The sequence below is a fragment of the Salarias fasciatus genome, chromosome 14 (assembly GCF_902148845.1).
Source record: "Salarias fasciatus chromosome 14, fSalaFa1.1, whole genome shotgun sequence".
NCBI classification, from domain to species: Eukaryota; Metazoa; Chordata; class Actinopteri; order Blenniiformes; family Blenniidae; genus Salarias; species Salarias fasciatus.
This window is the reverse complement of record NC_043758.1, coordinates 2,360,027-2,372,272: the sequence shown is the minus strand read 5'-3', so window position 1 is coordinate 2,372,272 and position 12,246 is coordinate 2,360,027. Positions and strand designations below refer to the sequence as shown.

At 50.8% G+C, this 12,246-nt stretch overlaps 1 protein-coding gene across 2 annotated transcripts in view; it reads left to right on the top strand.

Moving 5' to 3' along the window:
- The window catches only part of col4a4 (collagen, type IV, alpha 4), a 31,196-nt gene that overhangs the window by 5,611 nt on the left and 13,339 nt on the right, over positions 1-12,246 (top strand). For both annotated transcript variants that reach the window (XM_030108234.1, XM_030108233.1), the window contains 10 exons: positions 6,571-6,645; positions 7,832-7,966; positions 8,937-8,981; positions 9,069-9,185; positions 9,260-9,328; positions 9,402-9,437; positions 10,320-10,382; positions 11,568-11,603; positions 11,691-11,732; positions 11,862-11,942. In XM_030108234.1, the coding sequence (XP_029964094.1) occupies positions 6,571-6,645; positions 7,832-7,966; positions 8,937-8,981; positions 9,069-9,185; positions 9,260-9,328; positions 9,402-9,437; positions 10,320-10,382; positions 11,568-11,603; positions 11,691-11,732; positions 11,862-11,942 (699 nt within the window). The remainder of the gene's footprint in view (positions 1-6,570; positions 6,646-7,831; positions 7,967-8,936; positions 8,982-9,068; positions 9,186-9,259; positions 9,329-9,401; positions 9,438-10,319; positions 10,383-11,567; positions 11,604-11,690; positions 11,733-11,861; positions 11,943-12,246) is intronic.

Below are 12,246 nucleotides of genomic sequence, written 5' to 3'. Positions count from 1 at the left end.
AAATAAAATCTCAACATTGAGTTTAATGTTTTCTGCCACTCCGCCATTTTTACCGGACGCGTGTAATAAACACAGTCGCCATACCAGGAGGATGGTGCTGTAGCACAGACTACTGTCAGTACAGCGCCGTAGCGCTTCACAGAAAAAAAGAAAGGACCAAAAAAGAAATTAATTAATGAGCTTTCTTCAGAGACGCACCCGGTCATTGAAGGAGACGGGTTTTTAATGGAATACAGGTCATTATTAGAGGATTTACAGTATGATAAAAATGAAAATGTAACTTAAATTGTGTGTTTTGTCTGCGCTTAAATTTGATCTGTGTGGGATTTTTTATAAATTGTTTATTTTTTCTCCAGTTTTCCTTTTATATCTTTATTTCAATGCAGCGCCAATGCAAGTGTTTTTGTTAAAATGACCTCAGTAATAACTATATTGCTTATAGCTACAGTTAAATGCTGACGTTTTGGCTTTCAATAAAAGATCCTATTTTTGATTAGAATAGTTTAATTGTGCTCCTTTACACAGAAAAAAAATCGATTAAAATCGTTTATCGGATTTCAAGCAAAAAAAAAAGTCGAGATTTAAGTTTTCGGCTATATCGCCCAGCCCTACTGTATAACACTGTGATACTGTGAATATTGTAATCATACTGCAGTCACACTGGACTGTACGGTGTAGAGAACCACACTGAGAACATGAGAACCAGAATTTGAAGAGAAAGGTTCTACGACCCACAACACCAAACAAGTCCCCGTTCAGCCCTTTAGACATTTAGATACTCAACTGGAAGATGAAATGAAGATGATTTTATCGAGTTGCGCTTTAACTCTGAAATGTTGGAGGTAGAAATCTGGAAAAAGCCTGAGAGCCAAACCGACACACCCACTCCGTCCTTTTCCCTACGATGGCTTCAGTTTTAGACAATAACAGGAGTTTAATGAGTTTAATCCCCACTTCATCCTCGCTTCATCCCCGCTTCATCCCCGCTTCATCACCGCTTCATCCCCACTTCATCCCCGCTTCATCATCGCTTCATCCCCGCTTCATCCCCGCTTCATCACCGCTTCATCACCGCTTCGTCCCCGCTTCATCACCGCTTCGTCCCCGCTTCATCCCCGCTTCATCCCCGCTTCATCACCGCTTCATCACCGCTTCGTCCCCGCTTCATCACCGCTTCATCACCGCATCGTCCCCGCTTCATCACCGCTTCATCCCCGCTTCATCACCGCTTCGTCCCCGCTTCATCCCCGTTTCATCCCCGCTTCATCACCGCTTCATCCCCACTTCATCACCGCTTCATCCCCACTTCATCACCGCTTCGTCCCCACTTCATCCCCGCTTCATCACCGCTTCATCACCGCTTCATCACCGCTTCGTCCCCGCTTCATCACCGCTTCATCCCCACTTCATCCCCACTTCATCACCGCTTCATCCCCACTTCATCCCCGCTTCGTCCCCGCTTCATCGCCGCTTCATCCCTGCTTCGTCCCCGCTTCATCCCCGCTTCGTCCCCACTTCGTCCCCACTTCATCCCCGCTTCATCACCGCTTCATCCCCACTTCATCCCCGCTTCGTCCCCGCTTCATCGCCGCTTCGTCCCCGCTTCGTCCCCGCTTCATCCCCGCTTCGTCCCCACTTCGTCCCCACTTCGTCCCCGCTTCGTCCCCACTTCGTCCCCGCTTCATCCCCACTTCGTCCCCACTTCATCACCGCTTCGTCACTGCTTCGTCACGCTTCATCCCCGCTTCGTCACCCGCTTCGTCACGCTTCATCCCCGCTTCATCGCCGCTTCGTCCCTGCTTCGTCCCCGCTTCATCCCCGCTTCGTCCCCACTTCGTCCCCACTTCATCCCCGCTTCATCACCGCTTCATCCCCACTTCATCCCCGCTTCGTCCCCGCTTCATCGCCGCTTCGTCCCCGCTTCGTCCCCGCTTCATCCCCGCTTCATCCCCACTTCGTCCCCACTTCGTCCCCACTTCGTCCCCGCTTCATCCCCACTTCGTCCCCACTTCATCACCGCTTCGTCACTGCTTCGTCACGCTTCATCCCCGCTTCGTCACCGCTTCGTCACGCTTCATCCCCGCTTCATCACCGCTTCGTCCCCGCTTCATCACCGCTTCATCACCGCTTCGTCCGTGCTTCGTCACCGCTTCATCCCCCGCTTCGTCCCCGCTTCATCCCCCGCTTCATCCCCCGCTTCATCCCCCGCTTCATCCCCCGCTTCATCACCGCTTCGTCCCCGCTTCATCCCCCGCTTCATCACTGCTTCACTGCTGTCTGTCCAGCAAGACCAGCTGCTGCCTGTTCACCTGTACACCACAACACAACACAACACAACACAACACAACACAACACAACACAACACACCTCTACACAACACAACACAACACACCTCTACACAACACAACACTAAACTACACAACACAACACAACACAACACAACACAACACAACACAACACAACACAACACAACACACCTCTACACAGTGTTGTTTTGGCAGCCTATTTTAAATTAATTTTCGTCTTTTGGATGAAATGCTGATTAGATTTAGTCACATTTTAGTCATTTCTACACTTGATAGTATTAGTCTAGTTTGATATACCTGTTTAAATGAGGTAACCCAGTTTGGTCCCCTAGGAGACAGTCTTGGTGGTCTGGGAAGTTCACAGTTCAGTCATTTACCAAAACAATCTAAAACAGTTTCCCAAAAGACTGGCTCCTTGATGGAGACATCAGCCTCATCAGTGTGGAGTCAGGCCCTTATTTTCTGACATCTGACTCTGTTACTGTCGGTTATGAGTTTTCATCTGGTGGTTTCATTTGTTTGATGACCCGGATTTAAGAGACATTTTTGTGACACACATTACATTGTGGTTTACCTTGAATGTCGTCCCCAGAGATGAGCTTCAAAATGCTGCTACGTGTCCTTTGACTGAGCATTTTATGCTGTTTTCTACTGCTAAAACCTCCAATAAAGCGGTGTTTTAAATTATCTGGTTTCCTTGTTAACTGGTGACTGCACTTCCTGTTGCTGCTGCTAGTAGCAGTCAATGTTTAAATCAGACTCTTAAAAGGTCCAACACGGCTTTTTGTGTGGTTTTTAACATCTACCAATAACAAGGGATGTGAAGGAAACCCAGTCGCCAGTTAATAGAGAAACCAGAAACAAAACACCGGCTCCACTCCGCTTTCTACATACTTCTCCTCCGCTAGTTAGCTGCTGCGTTCAGGTGACAGCAGCGAGTGGCACAAAACTGAAACTCAGTCGTTCATATGAAAGCAGCGGTGACAGCTGGACTCAGGAGACACTCAGGAGACACGTGAAGGAAGCGTGGACTATTTGCACAAAGGAACGGCTCTCAGACAGCTGTGAACCGGCTCTCGTCGTACGAACGACTCGTTCATTGAACGTCACAGCTCTCGAGTAAACACACCAGGTGTGTGAACAAGCTGGTGGAATCGCATTTGTTTTTATTTACTTTGATAAAATATAATACCGACATTTTCATCTCCTCTCGTTAACGAAAACAACAGATACGTCTCGTCAAATTTCCGCCTTTAAAGAGATATTTTTAGCTCGTCACGTCTCGTTTTAGTCACGGAAAAAAGGGGCGTCGACGAAATATTTTCGTTGTTGTCGTTGACGAAAACAACACTGCCTCAACACACCTCTACACACCTCACTACACCTCAATACACCCCAACACAACACACCACAACACAACTCTTCACCTCTACACACCCCAACACAACACACCTCTACACACCTCAACACAAATCAACACACCTCTACACACCTCTACACACCCCAACACAACACACCACAACACAACTCTTCACCTCTACACACCACAACACAACACACCACAACACAACTCTTCACCTCTACACACCACAACCCAGCACACCTCTACACACCTCAACACAAATCAACACACTTCTACACACCTCAACACAACACACCACAACACACCCCAACACAACACAACACACCCCAACACAACACACCTCTACAGACCCCAACACAACACACCTCTACACACCTCTACACACCTCTGTACACCCCAACACACAGTAGCAAGATGTGTTCCAGGTGTGTTAGATGTGTTCCAGATGTGTTGCAGTAGCAGGTATGTTCCAGGTGTGTTAGCAGATGTGTTCCAGATGTGTTAGATATGTTCTAGATGTGTCCCAGGTGTGTTGCAGTAGCAGATGTGTTCCAGGTGTGTTCCAGGTGTGTTAGATGTGTTCCAGGTGTGTTCCATGTGTGTTCCAGGTGTGTTGCAGTAGCAGGTGTGTTGCAGGTGTGTTCCAGGTGTGTTAGATGTGTTCCAGGTGTGTTCCAGGTGTGTTAGATGTGTTCTAGGTGTGTTAGATGTGTTCCAGGTGTCTTGCAGTAGCAAATGTGTTCCAGGTGTGTTGCAGTAGCAGATGTGTTCCAGGTGTGTTAGATGTGTTCCAGGTGTGTTCCAGGTGTGTTAGATGTGTTCCAGGTGTGTTCCAGGTGTGTTCCATGTGTGTTCCAGGTGTGTTGCAGTAGCAGGTGTGTTGCAGGTGTGTTCCAGGTGTGTTAGCAGGTGTGTTCCAGGTGTGTTAGATGGTGTGTTAGATGTGTTCCAGGTGTGTTGCAGTAGCAGATGTGTTCCAGGTGTGTTAGATGTGGTTCCAGGTGTGTTCCAGGTGTGTTGCAGTAGCAGGTGTGTTCCAGTTGTTTCCCGTTCAACATGCGACAGCTTGAACTGCCATTTACAGCCCTGAGTACTTTCTGTCTGAGCATTAATTTCATCGCTCTGTTTTCATTTATAAAAAATATTTCAGATTTAAACCGAACCTTCAAAGTTCCAGTCATGTTCTGTTCAGACCTCAGATGGTAACGACCTCTGACCCCCAGAGACCGCTACACTGTGGCCTGCGAGTCTTCATTATGTCTGAACTTCAAAGTGCTTTTCAAAGACCCCAAAATGGAGCCCTGAGGAACACCAATAAGGGCCGTTTTCATATATATTTTGACAAAAGACTCAGACGTTTTGGAAAAATTGTTACAGCATTTCTAACAGCTGTGTGTTACTTCATTCATGTGATTTTATGTAAAACAACGTACATGCAGGAGATCGGTAGCTGTAAAAACTGACTAAAAGACTATAAGAAGATGCTGGGGAGAAGTGGACCCCCCCCTGAACTGCCAGCTTAACGTGGTGGGGGATTATGGGAGCCCACATGGTCCCAGGAGCCATGCTGTCTGGGCCTCTATGCCCCAGGTCGGGTCCTCCATGGCAAACAGGAGGACCTGGCCCGAAAGGAATAAAGTCAAAGGTGGATACTTATTCCGGCATTGCCCCGCTGAGGCCCCACCCTGCAGTGAGACCGGGGGTTGGGGCTCGCATGCCTGGTGGACCGGCCTGTGCCCATGGAGCCTGGTGGGGTTCAGCCCGAAGGGGCGATGAGGGTCGGACCTTTGGCGGCTGCAGTGATGCCGTCGTCGTTTCGGTCCGTTGTGGTCTCGATTTACCGGTCAGTCGACGTCTCCACCCTCACCGATGGTGATGAAGGATGAGATCCGGATACAAGTGGCTGAAATGAGCTTCGTCTGTAGGGCGGCTGGGCGCTCCCTTAGAGATAGGGGGAGCTATGTCACTGGGGGGAGGGGCTATGTCAACAGGGGGAGGGGCTACATCACCAGGGGAGGGGCTATGTCAAGGGGGGGGGGGGGGGGGGGGGTCGGAGTAGAGCCGCTACTCCTCCACATCCAGAGGAGCAGCTGAGGAGGATCAGGCATCTGCTTAGGATGGAGCCTCCCTGGGGAGGAGTTCCAGGCATGTCCCACCAGGAGGAGGCACCGGGGACGACCCAGGACCCTCTGGAGGGACTGTGTCTCTGGGACTGTGGACGCTGGAAGAGGAGCTGGAGGAAGAGTCTGGGGACAGGAAGTCTGGGGACAGGAAGTCTGGGCGTCCCTGCTAGGACTGCCGCCGCCGTGACCCGGTCCATTGACCGACCAACTCACGCACCACGCGGACATTGTTCAGGACCCCGGATAGCGACAGAAGGAGTTCCCAGCAGGATTTTCTTTTCTTCATCGGGTTGTTGCGCAGCCTGAACTGAGGTTTGGTGAGTTTGTTTTGACAGAAATGAGAAAATCAGTCAAAACTAAAATGGAAATAAAATTCTAAACTTCTGTGGAGTTTTTGGGTCCGTTTACTGAACGGCGGCGGCCAGAGTCACTGAAGACTCTGAAAACGCTCAGGATCTGTCCTCCGGTGGGCTGCAGAACCTCTGGTCCTAGTCCTGGTTGTGGTTCTGGTTCTGATCCTGGTTCTGCCCCTGTTTATTGTCCTGGTCCTGCCCCAGGTCCAGCAGGTCGTCTGTCCAGACAAACCATGTGAAGAAGAAGCAACTCCTTTACTAGAGACACTGAGACCCAACACACCGTGACCAAACACACACTCACACTGTGACCAAACACACACCGTGACCAAACACACACTGTGGCCAAACACACCGTAACCAAACACACACCGTGATGAAACACACCGTGGCGAGTCTCTGACCTTCACCTCTCTGGTTCGCAGGGCGGTAAGTCTACAGAAAGGTGTGGTGGGCGGGACTGCTCCACCTGTCAGTGTTTCCCAGCCAAGGGAGCCAGGGTGAGACACACACACAGACACGCACACACACAGACACACACACACACACACACACACACACACACACACACACACACACACACACACACACACACACACACAACACACACACACACACACAGACACTGTAATGACACTGGAGGAGTGTTGCTGAAGAATTTGTCAAATTAGATCTTGACCACCAGCTGAGTCAGGAGATTCCACACACACACACACACACACACACACACACACACACACACACACACAACACACACACACACACACACACACACACACACACACACACACACACACACACACACAACACACACACACACACACACACAGACACTGTAATGACACTGGAGGAGTGTTGCTGAAGAATTTGTCAAATTAGATCTTGACCACCAGCTGAGTCAGGAGATTCCACACACACACACACACACACACACACACACACACACATCAAGATTAAACACACACATCTGGGCCAAAGCGACTAAACATTCACTCAAAAGGTGGAATAGACTGTGACACTGTGTGTGTGTGTGTGTGTGTGTGTGTGTGTGTGTGTGTGTGTGTGTGTGTGTGTGTGTGTGTGTGCGTGTGTGTGTCTGTGTGATGAGATGTGACAGCTGTAATCTCTGCTCTCGGTTGTCTTTTCTCTGAAATCGTTGGTGTGTGTGAATCATGGAGACAGACGCCTCGCCACAATCCTCCGTGCCTGTCTGCTGTCCTCAGCTGTCCAAACACACACACACACACACACACACACACACACACACACACACACACACACACACACACACACACACAGTCTCGTATTTCTATCCTCGTGGGGACCGTCCATTGACTCCCATTCATGTCTAGCCCCTAACCCTGACCCTTACCCTAACCCTAACCCACACCACAACAAAGCCTAACCCTAAAGAAATGTTTTTGCACTTTTACTTTTTTCAGTAACAACAACATGGTCAAGAAAACACTGTTTCTCCTACTTAGGACCGGAAAAAAGGTCCCCACAAGGCACGTCGTTCCACGTTTTGCTATCCTTGTGGGGACATTTGGCCCCAACAAGGATAGAAATACGAGAACACACACACACACACACACACACACACACACACACACACACACACAGTTAGTTTTGTTGGTCCAGGTCTTCCTCTGATGCTGGCTCTGTGTTCTGGTTCTGGTTCTCCAGGGGGCTCCGGGGCCTCTGGGCCAGCAGGGCCCTCAGGGGCCGCCGGGCTTTCCGGGCCCTCAGGGGCCTCCGGGACAGAAGGGCCACCGAGGAGACGAGGGCCCAACTGGAGGGTCGGGGGTCAAAGGAGACTTGGTGAATCATCTGATTTTCTCTGGTTTAATCTGCCTAACCTGACCTGGTTAATCCCAGCAGGCACAGCGAGTTAACCCGGCCGCTCACACCCGGTTACTCTACCCAGCAGCATCTCACCAATCCTATCACAGCTGGTTCATTCCACCAATAACAGCTGCTTTATCAGGCCAATCATACCTGGGTAGTCTCACCAAACACACAGATAATCAATCCCACCATCACCTGGTTAATCCCACCATCACCTGGTTAATCCCACCATCACCTGGTTAATCCCGCCCATCACCTGGTTAATCCCACCATCACCTGGTTAATCCCGCCCATCACCTGGTTAATCCCTCCCATCACCTGGTTAATCCCGCTCATCACCTGGTTAATCCCACCATCACCTGGTTAATCCCACCATCACCTGGTTAATCCCGCCCATCACCTGGTTAATCCCTCCCATCACCTGGTTAATCCCACCATCACCTGGTTAATCCCGCCCATCACCTGGTTAATCCCTCCCATCACCTGGTTAATCCCTCCCATCACCTGGTTAATCCCGCTCATCACCTGGTTAATCCCACCATCACCTGGTTAGTCACATGCATCCAAGCTGTTTAACCCCACCCATCGCACTTGGCCCATCCCTGACGGTTAATCCCAATCATCCCACTTGGTTAATCCCACCCATCCCACCCAGTTAATCCTACCCGTCAACTAGTTAATCCCACCCACCAGATGGTTAATCTCATCCATCCCACCCAGTTAATCAAACCTATCAATTGGTTAATCCTACCCATCAAATGGCTAATCTCACCCATCATCTGGTTAATCCCACCAGCCATCTGGTTAATCCCACCCATCCCACCCAGTTAATCCTACCCATCAGATATTTAACCCCACCATCATCTGGCTAGTCCCGCCCCCCCCTCCCTGTCCCTGGCTGTGCTGCAGTGTGACGCTCTGCTCCTGCTGTGTTTGCTCTCAGGGAGTGGTGGGCGTCACCGGGTTTCCAGGGTTGGAGGGCGTTCCGGTGAGTAGCCCCGCCCCCTCCGCCCTCTCGGCTCCTCTGATTGGCCGGTTGTGATGTCACACTGTGGTCCTGTGGCTGTCTCTCCAGGGACACCCGGGAGCTGCCGGAGGCCCGGGTTTCCCGGGCGTGGACGGATGCAACGGGACCAGAGGAGAGCAAGGTCCAGCCGGGCTACCTGGGGAGCAGGGACCTGACGGAGACCCGGTCAGAACGTCAGACATCTGTCTTCCCGGTGCAGTGGGATGTCGTCGCCATGGTAACAGTGTTGGGTCCCGCAGGGCTTTCCAGGACTGAAGGGACCACCTGGAGCTCCGGCCATCTTCTACATCCAGATTCCTGGAGTGACGGTACGTTGTGGAGCCGGAGAGGAGCCGGACGGCGGCAAACACCCGCGCTCATCTCTGTGTTTGTGTCCCACAGGGAGACCCAGGAGCCAGCGGAGTGCCTGGTCTGCAGGTCCACACACACACACACACACACACACACACACACACACACACACACACACACACACACAATCGCTGTAGTCACGTGATGACTTACCAGAAGCCACCATATCCAGAGTCCACCGTCTTGCCATGAGGCCCAGCCCTCCTGTCTCCACCCAAACATAAACACAGTGTTTTGTATAAATGTCGTCTTTGGCCGCGGTTCACCTGTAATCCTCTTCCGTGATTCGTTGCTTCGTTTTCATGTAAAAGCTTGGAAGTGTCACCGTTTTCGACAGAAACATTTCAAATATCCGGAACCTGAGCGGCAGAATGTGTGAAAAACCAACCGACATGAGCTTGGAATGTCAGCTGGCACCACACGGTGGCGTTTCGAGTCACTTTAGCTTCCAGGCCAAACAAAGAAGAAGCTGCAGGGTTCAAAGTTCACCGGCCCGTTTAACACACCAAACTGGAACTGCTCAAACCCTCCGACTCCCAGCAGCCAGCGCCCTGCTGCTGCGGAGCTCCACAACAGCTGTTAGCTCAGCCACCGGCTTTAGCTTAGCCGCCGGCACTAGCTTAGCCACGGAGCTCCACATCAGGGCGCCAGGTGACCCCCCTCTCCACCAGAGACCCCCGCCTCCACCCTGTGGGTGTTGTAGCTCACGCTCGGAGAACATGATGAAAAACAAACAAAAAATGAAACTAATGAACTCAAAGTTCAAAAATCCAACAACTAAAAGTCAGAAGTTATCGTGAAAAAGAAAAAAAGCTGCAGCAAAGCAGGAGTTCCGGCTCCAGACGCGTTTCACTTGCTGTTTTGTAGGTTTCTCAATCCGTGGTTCCTTCAGCAGGGGTCAAAGTTGAGGGGAGACGTTCTGATGACCTCCTGGGTTTCTGTTCTTAGGGGGAACAGGGTCTCCCTGGTCCAGCAGGAAGTCCAGGACCTGTAGGACCAGACGGCTTCAACGTGAGTGACAACAACCTGATGATGATGATGATGATGCTGATGATGATGATGATGATGATGATGATGATGATGATGATGATGATGATGATGATGGAGATGAAAATGACTGTACAGCCCATCCCCAGTCTGGACTGATACCTGTTGGTTTTCCTACCGCGGGTGGAGAGGGCCAGCTGTTAACAGCGAGCCGATCAACCAGTACTAACCAGTCGATACTCCACACCTTCAGTCTTTGGGTTCGGTGACTGGTTTATTGTCCTCGGCTGCATTTCACTGATATTTGACAGACAGTCCCGGCTGGGCTCCAGCAGGACGAGCTTCAACATATGGTCCTGTTTAATGGAGTTCCTCAACACGTCCAGCACAAAGGCCAACACCCCAACACCTACACCTCAACCCCCAAAACCCCAAACACTAACTCACCCGAATGGAACACCTCCAACACCAACACCCCAAACACTAACACCCCCAACACCTACACCCCAACACCAAAACCCCAAACACCTACACCCCAATCAGTAACACCCAAAACACCAACACCTCAAACACTAACACCCCAAACACTAACACACCCAAACGGAACACCCCCAACACCAACACACCAAACAGAAACACCCCAAACACCTACACCTCAAACACCAACACCCCAAATACTAATACACCTGCATGGAACACCCCCAACACCAACACACCCGAACATGTAACCCGGAACACTACCACCTCAACACTAAGACAAGTGAAACAACCACCCCAACATTAACGCCCCCAACACGAACACCCCAACACTGACACACCCAAACAGGAACACCCCAAACAGTAACACCCACAAACACTAACACTCCCGAACAGGTACACACTAAACAAGAACACCCCCAACACTAACACCCTCAACACCTATACCCCCAACACTAACATGCTGAACAGGAACACGTCTGACACGACCACGGAACACGTACAGTCAGGGGACTTTTCCGTCCCTCTTGCATTACATTTCCACGCTTCATGGTCCCCCTAGTGGACAAATATAGGAATGATAATGGCTCCAACAGTGAGGAAGACGATGATGATGGTGGCGTCGATCACAGTTGAAAAATAATTAAATAAAGATCTCTGAAGATGTTGTATCTGACACTTTGTGTGTGTGTGTGTGTGTGTGTGTGTGTGTGTGTGTGTGTGTGTGTGTAGGGTATACCTGGTCGGCCTGGTGCTCGAGGTCCTCCTGTAAGTACCGCCACAGTATGATGACCTCTGACCTCTAATCTCAGTGTTGCTTCCCTCCTGAAGTCCTCAAGCTTCTGTTTGTTTCAGGGACAAACAGGTCGATCACTTCCTGGACAGAAAGGAGACGAGGTAACCCCCCCCCCCCCCCCCCACCCCCCCACCCCCCCCCACCCCGCAGCGCCCTACAGCCGCTGTATTCTCGTGCACTAACATGCCGCCCGGAGCGCTGCAGGCTGACAGTGTGTGATTGGCCCTCAGGGGGACCAGGGCGTCCAGGGGCCTCCAGGCCCCTTTGAGATCGTCGACCCTCCAGGAGACTTGTACATCAAAGGAGAGCAGGTGGGCGGTCTTAAGATAACAGACGAGGCTCCGTTCTCACGCCTGTGGCTACGTTTACTTTTTTATTTCCCCTTCAGCTCTGAACAAGATTTATCCTGCTTTAAAAGATTAAACTTCACCTTGGAAACACCTAATTCAGTTTAAACTGATCACCTGGAATTGAAGTTAATTTTGAAGTGGCCGTTATATTCTGATTCTAAAGCAGGATTAAATCATTCCTCCATCATGTAAGCCTTCACTCCGCTTTCAATGAGCTCAGCACTTATTCCAAGATGGCCGCCCGGAACACCGGACTCAAACGGAG